This window comes from Antedon mediterranea, chromosome 1 (assembly GCF_964355755.1).
Source record: "Antedon mediterranea chromosome 1, ecAntMedi1.1, whole genome shotgun sequence".
NCBI lineage: Eukaryota > Metazoa > Echinodermata > Crinoidea > Comatulida > Antedonidae > Antedon > Antedon mediterranea.
In genome coordinates this window covers 29,822,438-29,838,118 of record NC_092670.1, presented here as the reverse complement: position 1 = coordinate 29,838,118, position 15,681 = coordinate 29,822,438, and the positions used below count along the sequence as shown (strand labels likewise).

Genomic DNA, 15,681 nt, shown 5'->3' with positions numbered 1-15,681 from the left:
ACCCTTTACTGTGTTTTACAGAAGCTAATTTTGTTAACAAGATTTATCAGAATAAAATTTCCAACCAACTGGTATTAAAATGGTACAAGAAAATTAGATGTCCTGAAAGTCGAATAAATAAAATGAAATTGGATTGATAAAAAGTACAATATATTTGACATTTTTATACAGTAGATTATACATCTTACTATGAGTCAGGCCTTGCTTAAATTCTTCATTATTTCTAAATTGTGAGAACACTGCTTTTGTGGAGAAGTTACAACAATATCTACCATCTATTAAGAGTTCAACAATATTCATATATCATGAATTTTATTTACATTTTAAAACTAAATAAATAAACTTGAAAGATATAAATTGTCAATGTTAAATCAGATTAATTGACGTTTAATACTATCATTAGCTATTCCAAGATAACTAAGCAGTTTCCTTGTAGTATAAATTTAGAAACAATATCCTGTGATTAGGCAGATGTAATTGGCATCAGATGGGGTCTAAACATTGACAAGTTGGTATTTTCTGTAACCAACATTACTCATGAAAGAATTTCATTTGAATAATTTACTTCTTTTTTTTCAGAATAGGATACAAGGATAAAATATTCTCATTAGTAAATTAAACTGAATGTTTCATCATTTTTGTTGTAGTATGTGCAATATCAAGTTTCAAGTTTCTTTTATTTATATTACTGTCACAGCCAAAGCTGAATTACTGTGTATTTACATTAAAATGTATAAACGCCAAAAAGTATTTAAAATGGTAAAAATTAAAAAACAAAAAAAAACAAAAAAGAAATAAAAAGCACAAATAAAAACAGATTTTAAAACTGTACTGCATTGTAGTCATGATACTGGATGAGGTTATTGAAATAAAACTGCTTATACTGTAAGCTCCCTCTGTATCTATTTATAGCTACTAGAGTACTTAAATGGTGGCACGTAGGGTCTGTTTCTGCTGAAAAAATAAAAATAATCGATTTTTCTAAAGTACCACAAACCACAGAATTGACCGCGTTGCAACTGAAAATTTTCTCCAACGTTAATCGAGTATCTGGTATCGCTTTTTGAAAATCACATCATCCATACCCACAACGCAGTTCAAGTTATGGAAGGCTGATGACAGTTTATTTGTTTTCATACTATCCCTGCCTAAAACTCTCACATGTAGGATTAAAAATTGAACTCTTATGTAAAGCTATATTATATTATTATCTTGCTGACTCTTGGCAGCCCCTGCATCTAGTATCTGCCTTTCCTCTGGTGAAGGTGGGCACTGGACGAGAGAAGCCCTTGATCAATGTTAGGACCAATCAAGGTGCTTTAAACAGTCCTGGCTTTGTGTGTATCACACCTGTTAGTAGCGGTAATTATCGCTGTTGGTTTCGATTGAATAAAATAAATTTTTTTTTAAATTATTTGTAAGTTCAAGAAATTTTGTTTCGCTGACAGTTCTACTCTCTAGGGCCTAGCTAGGCTATATATTTCTACCGAAAACAACAGGCCTAAAAAAAGACATGCAAAACATTGTTAGCCTGGACTCGTTGAATGTAACGGTGTATTTGTAACGCAGAATCCAGGAGTCTTTCTGTATTATTCTCCCCCTCAAAATAATAACAATCATGTTATCTCATCGGTCCACAACGTGTTTTGCTGGTCGTTGTCGATCGCGCAAATAAACAGCATGCTTTGTGAATGAGGGTTGCCATACTCTCTAGAGGTCAAAGTGTTGTCTTGTCCGCTGCAAACTCAACCTCCACCTCAAACAAAAGCCTAGAAGCGTAGACTCCCAAAAGAGAAAGTTTGATGTTAAAGGCTTACAATCAGCTGAAGTCGTAGCTGCATTTCAGTCGAAACTCCAATCAAAGCTTGTTAACCCTACCTGCCCCACAAACCCCTCTCCAGATCTGCTATGGGAGCACCTGAAAACTTCTATCCAAAAGGACTCTGAAGAAGTCTTAGGGTTCTCCACAAAGAAGAACAAAGACTGGTTTTGATGAAAACGACCAGGAGATCCAGGAACTGCTGGCAAAAAAGAGATCTGCCCACCAGACGCACCTTACTCAGCCATCGTGTTCTAGAAAAAAGGCAGTGTTTTGTCTTATCTGCAGCAACCTTCAACGGAAACTTCAAAAGATTAAGAACAACTGGTGGACCAAACTCGCCGAGAGAACCCAACTTTACGCAGACAGTGGTAACTACAATGGTTTTTATGAATGTTTTAAAGGCAGTCTATGGCCCATTACACCAGGCACAATCGCCTTTGCAGAGCGCTGGTCAGACCATTTCAGTACAGGATTCAGAAATTCTATGTATCCCAATCCAGCCAGTAAAAACAGATCTAGAGAAGGTTCCTACTTTTGAGGAGACTGTCAAAGCTATAGAACAACTAAAATTTGGCAAGGCAGCAGGAGCTGATGGAATTCCATACGAGGTCTGGAAACATGGTGGACCAACATTACACACTAAGCTACACGAGTTCCTTGTCTGCTGCTGGTTAAAAAGGAAGATACCATGCAGTGATCATCCCTCTCTATAATTGGAAAAATCCGATTGCTCAAACTACCGGGGGATAACGCTGCTGTCCATTGCTGGAAAAATCCTGGCAAGAGTTCTCTTAAATAGATTAGTGCCTGCCATCGCAGAACACAACCTCGCAGAGAGTCAATGTGGCTTCCGAGCCAACAGAAGTACAACTGATATGGTATTTGTGCTTCGGCAACTCCAAGAGAAATGTAGAGAACAAAACAAGGGGCTATATGTGTCTTTTGTCGACTTGACCAAAGCGTTTGATACGTAAGCAGGCCCGGTTTATGGAAAATCCTAGAACGTCTGGGGTGCCCCCCCAAAATTCCTTGGCATGGTCATCCAGCTACACGTAGATTAACATGGTCAGGTCAGGCACAGCAACAAACTCTCAGAACACTTTCAAATAACAAATGGTGTCAAGCAAGGTTGTGTAATTGTGCCAACACCCTTTTCCATTTTCTTCAGCATGATGCTCCAAAGAGCCACCGCAGATCTTGATGACGAAGATGGTGTCTACGTACACTACCGTACCGATGGCAACCTATTCAACCTCAGACGACTACAAGCTCACACAAAAAGAGCAACTGTTTCGAGAGTTACTTTTTGCTGATGATGGTGCCCTTGTTGCACATACAGAGACAACACTGCAACGTCTGACATCCTGTTTTGCAGAGGCTACAAAGCTCTTTGATCTGGAAGTTAGCCTGAAAAAGACAGAAGTTCTCCACCAGCCTGCACCTCGGACAGAGTACCGTCCCCCTCACATTACCATCGATGAGACCGAGCTGAAACCAGTACATCAGTTCTGTGACCTGGGATGTACAAACCCCTTCATAAAAATCTTCATTCGCGAAGCAAACCCAAGGGATTCCTGCTCAGCAGAAACAGGCCCTTAGGTATCAAAACAGTCGGTTGGTGGTTAAAAGTCCAAGTTAGAATCTCGATATCCATTATTTATAGGTATCTTAGCATTGTGGATATAAGATAAGATGGCATCATAGCTGGATCCAGGATTTTAAAAGAAGGGATCGCCTAAAAAAAATAAATTATAAAATGAAGTGCTGAACTTAACCTACTGTTCTACTTTCCCATGCTCCTGTCTACATCATATAGGAGGAGGGGTTGTTTTGGTGTTTTCCCTTTAAAACATTTCCCAGAAAGTCCGTACTAATTACACTATTTAAAAAGGCGAGTAGCCTCAGGTAAAATTAATAGTACAGAACAGAAAGTATGTCCCTTATGTTGTAAATAATGCTTGTAAAGTTATAGACCTGGTGTAAAGGATCCAAAAATACAGCACAGTATCAGTACTTTTTAGGGAAAATGATTACAAATACTAACAAGGAAACAAGACAATTAAAAAAACAAATTGATATATGAAGCAGGAAGAAATATTAATTGGACATTAACATAAAATGAAAAATACAAATAAATATATAGAAGTGAAAATACAATATTAAAGTAGGCCTATCTACTGTAAACTGTTTTAGTTTGTCAAGATTTGTCAATTACTTTTACAATTGTTAATGTGCTCTACTGAAATCAATGCTTTACCACTTAAAAGTGAAAGACAGAATAAATAAATAAAAAAGTAAAGAACAAACCTATATCTCATGCATACCTTTCAAAATTGATTATTTATGCTCAATGTATTGTCGGATTACAACGTACGACAATAGTACGAGCATGGTATATGTGCCTTAAAGAAAGTGTTAATAAAGACATACGAATGTTGTACTAGTAATATATATATTTTTCTGAATTGAATTGCTGAGTGCAAAAAACACATGGTAACATTGACAATTAAGTTACATAGCTATACTGCTGAACCAAGGAAAAGGAAATACGTTTTGTTAAAAGTGATTACATAACAATTAAATAAATGCTGGGAAGGGAGAGAAAAGTCATAAGTCATTCCAATTAAACAAATATGTAATTTAGAAATAAGGAACTCAGATATATTACAATACAGCAAAAAATTATTTTTTAAGTATGAAACTGAAAGTGAATGAAATAATATCGACACAAGATGAAACAAAACCAGTGGCATATCCAGGGTGAGTAAGAACATTAGGAAACTTCAAAAGGGGGACATGTCAAAAGGGCTAAAAGTAGATTTGAAGGCTTTTTTATCTAAGCACCAACTTAAGAAGATTTTTTTTAGCATCCTACTGAGATCTTATGACCACACAAGAATAGTATAAGCATTTTGAACTACATTGCCCGCACCCTGCATACGCCCCTGACACGCTTTTGACAGAAAGTATATAAAAAGAACTTGGCATAAAATAAACTACATTGTGAATTATACTGTAACCTTGTGTCTATATCCGCTATGTTACACTGTGAGAAAAACCGGCGTTCGAGTTTCCTATGTAAATAAATAGTAAATTAATTTTATGAAGCACTTCCTTTGTTTAGTTGTAAGAAAAATATAGTTAAATCTGAAAACGAAAGTTCAAGTGGAAAAAAAGAGTATCAATCAGGTGGCTGGGTTCCATAATGATTAATGAATGAAAATAACCAAGTAGTTAAAAAAGGAAATAGTAAAAGCTGTAATGAAAATTCTAACAATTGAACATTGTTTTTAGCAGTAGTGGGTAGTGGAATGCTACACAATTGAACATTGTTTTAGCCGTAGTGGGTAGTGAAATTCTACACAATTTAATGTTTTTTTGGGTAGTGTTTAAATTACACAATTTTGCCTGTTTTTCATTTTAGACCCAAAGGTTGCTGGTAAGAAATAATTAGAAAATATAATAATGAAGCTGAATATCATTGCCAAAATGTTTTGCTTCCAACTGAGGTACTTCTTATTGTTTTCGTTAGTCAAAACAGGATTTCACATAGGCCTACACGTAGTAATTTTAATAATACATTATTTTATACTTGTCTGTTTATCTGTATTATGCATATAGCTTTTTCATAACATTCAGATACTACCTTATATCCTTTTTACACAAAAGCACAAAAAGTAACAACTTATAACCAGGTTTGCATAGTGTGAAGAAAATCTTCTGTTTTTCTGTGTGAAATCTCGGAAGAAATACACACCGAGCGGCCTATTCTGAGATGTCCTGAGTTGTTACTGTGCGCGCATTTATTACTGTTACTGTTCTTGTAGCCATCTTCTATGAAAGATGGCTGTCATTGACGAATACATCTAGTATCAGTTGACTTCACTGAAGTGCTCGAGATCCACGTTTATACCATGATATTGCTGGTATTAAACTGGCCATTCATAGTAATCAAATAGGACACAACTATGCTTTCATCCCAAGATTTTTCATTGTTTGTATATACATGTACGATAACAATTTATGCAGATGGGAAAAGGGTGTAACGCATTACTGCACAATACTACAGCATTTTGTAACATTATACTTTATGGTTTTTTTTGTCAATATAGTTGTTTTCAATAATAAAGTAATTGCAAATAAAATCCTGTAGCGATGACATGGATTTGCCATTTTTTACTTTAGTTGATTAGTTCATAAATTAATGAAGTTTCAGTTATTTGCACAGATTACAGAAAAATTAATTTAAAACTTACGTCATTGCTTTATTCAGCCACTGGAGGTATTCCACTAATACATCTAGACCTAAATTGTCTTGGTTAAGAAATTCTCGAACCCACCTAAAAAAGAATAAGGTTTGAAATAGTTTAAATATATGTGTCAAACAGCAATCTTTTTTTTCGTTAATATTGTGAATATCTGTGGCTTAGTGGGTAAAACTGTTGAGAATGTAAAACTGCTGAGCAGGAACTGCTGAGTGGTTAAAGAATATAAAAAATGCTTAACGTAGATTAACTGCTCTGAGTAAAACCTGCCTGTGTGCTGCTATTATACAGATACACTTCTAGAATCTCTTACACAAAAATAAATACACCAGCTTCTACCAAAACTTCACGGATCTACACGTGTAAGACACAAACATTCTTTAATACTAGTATAATCTAGTATAATAATAATAATACGGCCATACTGCGTTGAAACACCGGTTTTCGTCAGATCACCGAAGTTAAGCAACGTTGGGCCCGGTTGCGTTCTGGATGGGAGACCGTCTAGAAATCGTGGCGGGTGCTGTATATACTGGAGAGTGATGGTGTAATGGTAATATCGGACTAGCATGTGATAGGCATGGGTTCGAGGTTATCTGTACCGTACTAATTGCATCCTTAGGCAAGATGCTTTAACTCTCATTGCCTAATCTGGTAGGCGCTGCACTGCTGGCTGCCGTGGGTCCGTGGAGGGCCTAATCCTAATTTCCTCACTGAGGACAAATATTAATACAAAATACAATACAATACAATACAAATACAAATACAATACAAATCTTGTGTACATTTTTATTTCATCATAAAACAACGGATTGTAAAATTTGTGAACTCCTGATTTCTCTTTTGAACTTACTGAATGTTATTAGTTCGTAGTGAAATTTCAAGATCACGCAAGTTTTGAGTTGAAGCATCAAACATCTTTTTCCTTTGTCTCTGTGAAAAACAAAGTTAACATTATTTTAAATATAAGGATATAAAATCATAAATTATGAAACAAAACAATACAAAACAACACTACCACCACTGTACAGTAGAGGAATGTACATTGTTGTAATATTATTTACATTTTAATGTAACCATTTATAAAATAAACTTTTATTTTTGTTTAATTTATTTTGTCTTGCAAGATCAAATTGCCAATTTAAACAATAAAACTACTTTTTATCAATAGGGTCATTCCATCTCAGTTCACCCAAAAAAAATGGAATTTTAAACCCTACCTCTTCCAATTTTGATGAAATTTGGTATATGGGTGATTCATAGCAATTAAAGCCAAAATTTCAAATTTTAACTTTATCGGACCAACGGTTTTCGAGATATCGCAATTTCAATTTTCGGTTTTTACGCAAAAAAGGGAGCGGCCGCCACGTTTCAAAGAGCTGTATCTCGGGAACTATAGGTTCGATTTTAAAAACAAAGGTATTTTTGTAAAGGGGAGACCATAAGGAACCTAAATATACTAATTGTGTGTGTTTTATGTTAATTTTAAGTTGAATAAAACTTTGACATATATTTTGACCTTGAAATTGACCCCGTGGAACACGCCCGATTTGTTGGTGACTATCACGAAAAATGTAGCCCTACTTGTCAACTACAACATATAACAAAATTGGAGGGGTTTTTTTGTTTGTTTCCATGAAATTACAATTTGAAGTTGACATACCTCTTCCTTTTAGTGTATTTTTGGTGTTGTTATATACTTATACACAGTGTGAACACTAACTGTTAAGGTGTCTTATTGTTACGCTTTCTCATCAGGCCCACTTAAACAGTAGATATACTTTGATATGAGAAATACTGGGTAACTCACATACTTTTCAAATCAATTTTGACACATAGTTTAGTGTCCTTACTATGTTATTATGCATATTAATGCATAATAAGTGATTGCAGAGAACATACATCAGTTACTGATGCCTTTTTAAAGGTTGTCATCCCCTATTTAAAATCAAAACTACCAACCATGAAAAAAGTTCATTATTTCACAGATGGATGTGGCGGCCAATACAAAAACAAATATAACTTTATTAACCTTTGCCACCACCAGGAAGATTTTGGTTTAGACGCCGAGGGGAATTTTTTCGCTACATCACATGGCAAGAGTGCATGTGATGGCATAGGTGGAACAGTTAAGAGGCTTGTCACTAAGAGAAGCTTACAGCGTTTGACTGAATGTCATATTCTCACATCTCTCAGTATGTTCGACTACTGTGTAATTTTTTATTTTTATTTATGTCTTTAGGCAATGTGGCCAAGGATTACCAATAGTGAATTAATCACTGTCCTATCAGATAGGTGGTAATCCCCCTGATACAGGGGCTATTGTGTGAACCAGTTCACCGGGATAACCCCCTACTCTTTTTCGAATAATGAACTGGGTTCTTTAAAGTACACACAGGTTATAACTGTGTACACTGGACCTACGGTTTATAGTCCTTATCTGAGAAGACTTGTTCCACCACCAGAACTAGGAGCGAGTCGGCCTCGAACCCTTGCCGATGTTGTTGTTGGCTCTTTAGGTACGGTAAACGACGCCCCTGCCTTAACCGCTCGGCCATATGACTCGCTCATATGGACATTCCAGGCATCAACTTTTTTCATGTGGGAATAGATGAGGTATCTACTGTGGAAAAAGAAATAAAGCCGAGATTCAACCTCGCCCAGACCATCAAGGGTACATTACAATATCATCGCTTTGTTCACGTTTATCTGGCACAGATGCAGGTCTACAAACTTAGTACCCAGATAAACCCTCCGGATGTGGTAGTGATTCAAGAATCTTTCAGTGATGAAAATGAAATTGTTGCTGATACACAACCCACCATTATTAGACTTCAGAATTTGTGTGCTGTAGTTATGATGGTGTCCCATTTGGTTGTGGATGTCTCAGAAGAGTTTGGGGATTATCAAATTAAATTTATGCATCCTCATGGGCCAGCGAAAATCTTTTATTGGCCGTCCAAAGAAGACTGTTGTTGGATTCCTGAATCAAATGTACATTGTATTATAGCCTCTCCGTTTATAAAATCCTCTTCGACTAGGAATTACAGTAATTTCCCAAAATGAACGCCACAACATTTCTAAATACTGTTTGAATTGGCCAGATGACAAGGAGTAAAGGCCAGACATAGACAATTGTAACATTATAATAATATTTAGTTTGTAAATAAAATTATTTTTGGAATACATCAAATTGACATTGAAGTAATGCATGGACAGACACCAAAATACACTAAAATAACATAGTAAGGACACTAAACTATGTGTCAAAATTGATTTGAAAAGTATGTGAGTTACCCAGTATTTCTCATATCAAAATATATCTACTGTAGTGTTTAAGTGGGCCTGATGAGAAAGCGTAACAATAAGACACCTTAACAGTTAGTGTTCACACTGTGTATAAGTATATAACAACACCAAAAAATACACTAAAAGGAAGAGGTATGTCAACTTCAAATTGTAATTTCATGGAAACAAAGAAAAAAACCCCTCCAATTTTTTTATATGTTGTAGTTGACACGTAGGGCTACATTTTTCGTGATAGTCACCAACAAATCGGGCGTGTTCCACGGTGTCAATTTCAAGGTCAAAATATATTTCAAAGTTTTATTAAACTTAAAATTAACATAAAACACACACAATTAGTATATTTAGATTCCTTATGGTCTCCCCTTTACAAAAATACCTTTGCTTTTAAAATTGAACCTATAGTTCCCGAGATACAGCTCTTTGAAACGTGGCGGACGCGCCCTTTTTTGCGTAAAAACCGAAAATTGAAATTGCGATATCTCGAAAACCGTTGGTCCGATAAAGTTAAAATTTGAAATTTTGACTTTAATTGCTATGAATCACCCATATACCAAATTTCATCAAAATTGGAAGAGGTAGGGTTTAACTCATTGGGTGATCTGAGATGGAATGACCCAATACAATCAATAACATGTACACCAATATACTTCACATTATAATTGTTTTGTTGATATATACTTATTGTCAAATGTGTATACAGTTTATGTTTTAAGTTGGTAATTTCTAGTGAGGTGTTGCCAGTTTATACTTGTGATTAATGGAAGGAAATTCTCATTATAGCAGTACATAACAATACAACAATGATTCATAAATCACATACATTGCATGCACAGTGTATGAATACATTGCAAAACATTACAATATTCACTTTAGAATGGATACTCTAGACGTTTACTACTCTAAGCATGCTCTACCTAAGCTATGTTTTGGGTCATTCCATGTCAAATCACCCAATGGGTTAAACCCCACTTTCTTCAAATTTGCTCAAATTTGGTTTTTGGGTTATTTTTAGCTAAAAAACCTGAAATTTTTAATTTGAGCGCCATACGACCAACGGTTCGCTCGCTACGCGCCGTCTTTTCTTCGCGATTTTGCGCAAAATCGACGCGGCGGGCTATACTTAAATGACCGTATTTCCGTAATGTGTGGACCGATTTTGTTGTGACAAGTATCTTTGGAAAGCTAATTGTTAAAGCTATCCAAATCTTCTATTTACTTTTGAAATAGAACTATTTAAAAGATGTATAACTTATTCTATTCCATTTGACCTGGGATTTGACCTTGTGGGACAAATATTTTTTAGATGAAATTTTGTGAACTGCTGAGTGGTTAAATCCTACATGATATTTACATAATATAAACAAATTGGAGATATGTTATTTTTTGTTTGCTTTCTAGCTCATTTCAAAGTTGGCTTACTTCAACAATTCTGGTATTTCTATACAGTGTAGATGTATTGTCGACATTATATCACTACCAAATTTACCTCTTAATACTATGGGTGTCACTGTCAGATTATTTAAGACTATAACAATGCTTTAATTATATTTTCATGCTCCATACAAAATAATTATTACTTAGGTAAACATCTGTACACCATTTGATTACCCCATTTTGTTAGCCAAAAATGTACCATCAGTTTATAGCTTTAACAATTAGATACGGTCATTTAAATATAGCCTGCCGCGTAAATTTTACGCAAAATCACGAAGAAACGACGGCACGTAGCGTGCGAACCGTTGGTCGTATGGCGCTCAAATAAAAAATGTTGGCTAAAAATAACCCAAAAACCAAATTTGAGCAAATTTGATGAAAGTGGGGTTTAAAATGTCATTTTTTTGGGGTTATTTGGTATGGAATGACCCTTTTCTACTTTTTCTCATTTGCTCAGTGCAACAAGTAGCTTTCATGTGCACATTAAGTTTATGATTGGCTACCTACAATTTTATCATTATGATAGTACAGTAGCTTGGCAGTTTTATGGCCTCCTCTTATAGCAAATATTTTGTTTGTTAGGAAAAATATGCTGATGAACTATATACTATAACAATATAAATAAAGAGAGAATGATTTATATCAGTGGTCATTTAAGAATAATCTAATCTGCTACAGTTAACTTAGGGTATGTTCAGACTCACGGAGTTACGGTGGAGTTATCTATGCAAGGCGTACGGTAATCCGTGGCGTTAAAAGTCAAGGTGTTCAGACACAACGATTAGCATTCCAAACGTCTTGCGTTTAAAGCGGAAGTTCCGTCATACCGAAACGGCCGATGGGATACATACACACAATAACAACAACAGAGCTGAGAGTGTGACACGCGCGAAAGTTTACAACACTACTAGGCCTAGCAATATAATACAATGGGGGTACCTTAAAATGTAATGGTTTTTTTGCCGGTTTTTTTGCCGATTTTTTTGCAAATCATTACAGAAAGATAGTAATTTCGAACATAATTATTACACGGACAATGACTTTGCCATTATTTGTATGATTTTAATTAATTTTGTGAAATCATGTCGCCGACGCCAACTTCGTCAGGAAGAATTTTGCAGTTTAGATGCAATTTCTTTAAAAACAGCCATCTTGTTGCCGGCGCTAGCTTTCCAATTTCTAATTTCTATCTTGTCTATAAATTCAGGGCTGCCCCATAATGAAATCAAATCAGCCACTTCTGTACTTTTCCATGTAACACGTTTCATTTTAATTCGAATGTTGCTGTTGATCTACTAGCTCGAGGAATAGGCTATAATATTGTTTTGCTATTAAAAAAACCTCGCGAATAGACTGCTGCTAATTGCGGTCGTGTCTTTTCATTGGCTGACGTTGACCGGAGGTTGAAATCACTGATGCATCAATGGATTAGCCTTATGAAATCTACCCTCTCCCGCTGGAGTTATTAACGCCACTGGCGCGGAGTAACAGCTCCCTAACGCTAATCCGCGGCATGGTTCAGACACAAAAATATGTACGCCGCGTACATAACTCCACCGTAACTCCGTGAGTCTGAACATACCCTTAAAGTACAGGCACTGTCACACTCTTTGAACACCAGTCACTTCGATATGAATCAACTGGTTTTACCCTAATTAACATATTTTCATTTTTATTCAACAATATTTCAGGGTGACCCAGCCAGTGGAAGCTGATTTTGAGTGGCCCTCAACAATACAAGTGACATAAAAACATTACAAGTAAAAAATATATTACAATAGTTAAAATTCAATAAAGTATAAATTTATAAATGTAAATTGAAAGGCAAAAATGTAAAAAGGTTAGGAAGATAACAATTTAAAATGTGTCATTATTAGGCATAAAATTCTTATTTACTTTTAAAATTTAAAAAAGTATTGCAATTTCTAATTGATATCATAATAAATCACAATCGTCATTGATGTGTTGCTTCTTGAAAATCTAATTTTATTATTATATGACAACATGCTTTATAATAATATTAACTAGAGCAGAATCATCCTTTAGGACACGCTCCTTATTAAGGACACTTTCCCATGCAACAAACATGAGAAAATATATGTTAACGCTATCAAACGTTGATGGGTCTTAAAGTTGTCCCCTTAATAGGAGTTTTATTGTAAAGATAACTTGCTTGCATATTATTCTACAGTATGCCTATATGTAGAAGGATAGCAGTACACTACACTATGAATAAAATGTGCATTACATTACCAAACTATCCACTAAACCCATTCACATACTAATGTACTATACAATACAACATGTACGCATTATATAGACTCACCTCCAGAAGAAAATCTGGACGCTAAAAATATCCAAGTGAAAGATGTGAAAGCATAAGAACAAAAGTGAATACCAAAAAAATATATATAGCAATAACGATTAAATAAACAAGTTAAATTGGATTATATTATTAAAAATGTAAAAAAATTAAAGAAATTAAAATTAACTTAATGATATTTGTTCTAATTAAAGTGTTCTGCAAATTTAGAATCCATGTACACTTGAAATTGGTACCACAAGAGGCGAAAAAATCATCCCAATTTAGGTAATTGGCTTAAAGACAACTTAAGCATTCCACTTTGCACATAAATGGTTTGACTGTATTTAGTACCACTTTGAGTTTTAGGCCTTTTGGTTTCCTTTTGTAGGAACTTACGGTAAATATCTACAGTACTGTATGTTAAATTTGCTAGATTTTAATATGATATGTGATCAATTGCAACCTACAAAAATCACACACAAAGTTAACAGTCACATGGATTGTGATATGCAAAAATGATTGATAACATTTTTTTATTTTGTTAGCTTGAAAATCAAAATAGATACTCATGCTATTCTCCCAATGTAAAATATGCTAAAGATTAGGCAAACTTCCATATTAACAAAAACAGTATCCAGACCTTGATTTAAAAGGAGCGCCATGGCGCTGACGCTCCTTGGCGCTCCTGAAAACTATCAAAGGAGCGCCTAAAATAGCGCTCCCCAACCTGTTACAGTGCGTCATAAAAATATATATAATGATAAGAATATTAACCCCGAATACAACACACAGTCTATATATAGTCGCGCAAACGATTTTTGTTATGGCTACCCCCGATAGCCTAGGCGAGCCTACAATCTTTGATGTTGCGAGAAAAAAATCGTAAACAATTCATTCTAAATATAGTATCAGAACGTTCAATTGGTCGCTCAAAAAGACTGACGACAGAAGACCGTAATTATACAGACCTAGTTTTTTTGGTCACATGGCATGAAACGCGATACTCTCTGCTTTACCGCAACATCTCACATGTTTTTTTTTTACTCAGTACGAGAGGGTGGCTGCCGTCTGACGACGATAAAACAGTAATTAAGATCGTGTACCTGGATTTTGTGTCACATGACATGAAACATAATACTCTCTGATCATAACTGCTCACATGTTTTCCCCTCCAAATTCTGGTCGGGCCTTTTCTTATACACATGTCGTAGGCCTAACCATTTTAAAAGGCTTAAAAAGCCTTATGTTAAATCTTATAGTAATTAATATGGAATATATATTTATTTTGCATATATTTTGTTGGTGTCCTAGCCTAGGTGTCGTTGTTTTTATAATTCGCTAACCCAAGGTAGGATTAAACAATTTATAGTGTAGGCCGCTGAAACTAGACTAGATAGCCTCGAATCTCTCTCTCTGCGTGAGCTGAGGTCCACGGACCCGATGTCGTCTCGTCGGCGGATTTCCGTCCAAATTAGGATAACCGATGCGTAGGCCTAGCTAGGGTGGCTACAAAAATTGACGTCTACTATCTTTAGATAGGATTTTAATTAGCAAACAATACATTGTTTGTTTGCATTGTCCATGCTTCTAAAGGCGATGACAATGGTGTTTACTAACCCTACGAACCACCCTTTGATCGACGCGTAGATAATTATCATAACAATACATCGTAGACTACGTTCAGAGAACAATGACCTACCATGAATTTTACGTGCAAGAGTACCATTTCCGGCCATCTAGAGGTGTCATTTATCAAAATTCGGCTCACCACAGGCCCAACCATGGTGGGCCTGTGCCTCAGATACTTAACAATAAATTTAAAAAATTAAACGCTAAAATCTTGTTCAGAAAAACCAAATTTGATATTTGAAAATATAATTTTGAGTAGCGAAAATGTTTATATTAGGAGAGACAACATTAAATTTTATAAGTTTTATTACATCAACCAGAATCCTTACCCTTGAGGTACCTCCCGGGTCCATCACTCGTCGAATCTTGTCAATATAGACTTTAGGTGGATCCTTTGCATGAACTTTTTCCTACAGTTCAGGAGAAGAAAAAATATTAAAATCCATACACTTTACATATCACATTTAATTTCCAATGGTTGCCTGTAGTTACCGTGCAATTATTTCAGTTTTTTTTTCAAATTCAGTTGGAGTTGTAATGCAGTAATAGTTTTTTTAAGGAAATGATAAGGTTAAAATAATGTGTAATGGTAAAAAATAAAATCATGTATGTGAACAAAGTCACTCTTAAATTACTAAGAATTTTCTGATTCTTTAGTAATTGACATACCGTATTGTTCCTAATAAACGCCCCCCCCCCCCCTTTATTTTTTGTTCATTTTCTAATTAACACACCTTAGTGCCTTATCTATATAAACAGAGGAATCCCACGTTTAGAATTGGATTTCAGCCCGGAAAGTCACATTTTTCAGAGACGGTGATAACGATGTACGCTAACAGCGTGACAAACATGTAGGCCTACACCGGGTGCGTAGGGTAATTCGCGAGTGTAGGACATTGGACGTTTTTTTTAATTTG

General features: G+C 35.3%; 1 protein-coding gene across 4 annotated transcripts in view; it reads right to left on the bottom strand.

Moving 5' to 3' along the window:
- LOC140063639 (formin-like protein 2) overlaps positions 1 to 15,681 on the bottom strand; it is an 80,800-nt gene that overhangs the window by 25,901 nt on the left and 39,218 nt on the right. For 3 of the 4 annotated variants that reach the window (XM_072110074.1, XM_072110073.1, XM_072110071.1), the window contains exons 3-6: positions 15,094 to 15,174; positions 13,157 to 13,177; positions 6,941 to 7,020; positions 6,079 to 6,162 (exon numbers count right to left, since the gene is read on the bottom strand). In XM_072110074.1, coding sequence (XP_071966175.1) covers positions 6,079 to 6,162; positions 6,941 to 7,020; positions 13,157 to 13,177; positions 15,094 to 15,174 — 266 coding nt within the window. The remainder of the gene's footprint in view (positions 1 to 6,078; positions 6,163 to 6,940; positions 7,021 to 13,156; positions 13,178 to 15,093; positions 15,175 to 15,681) is intronic. The other variant, XM_072110072.1, reaches the window with a different exon arrangement.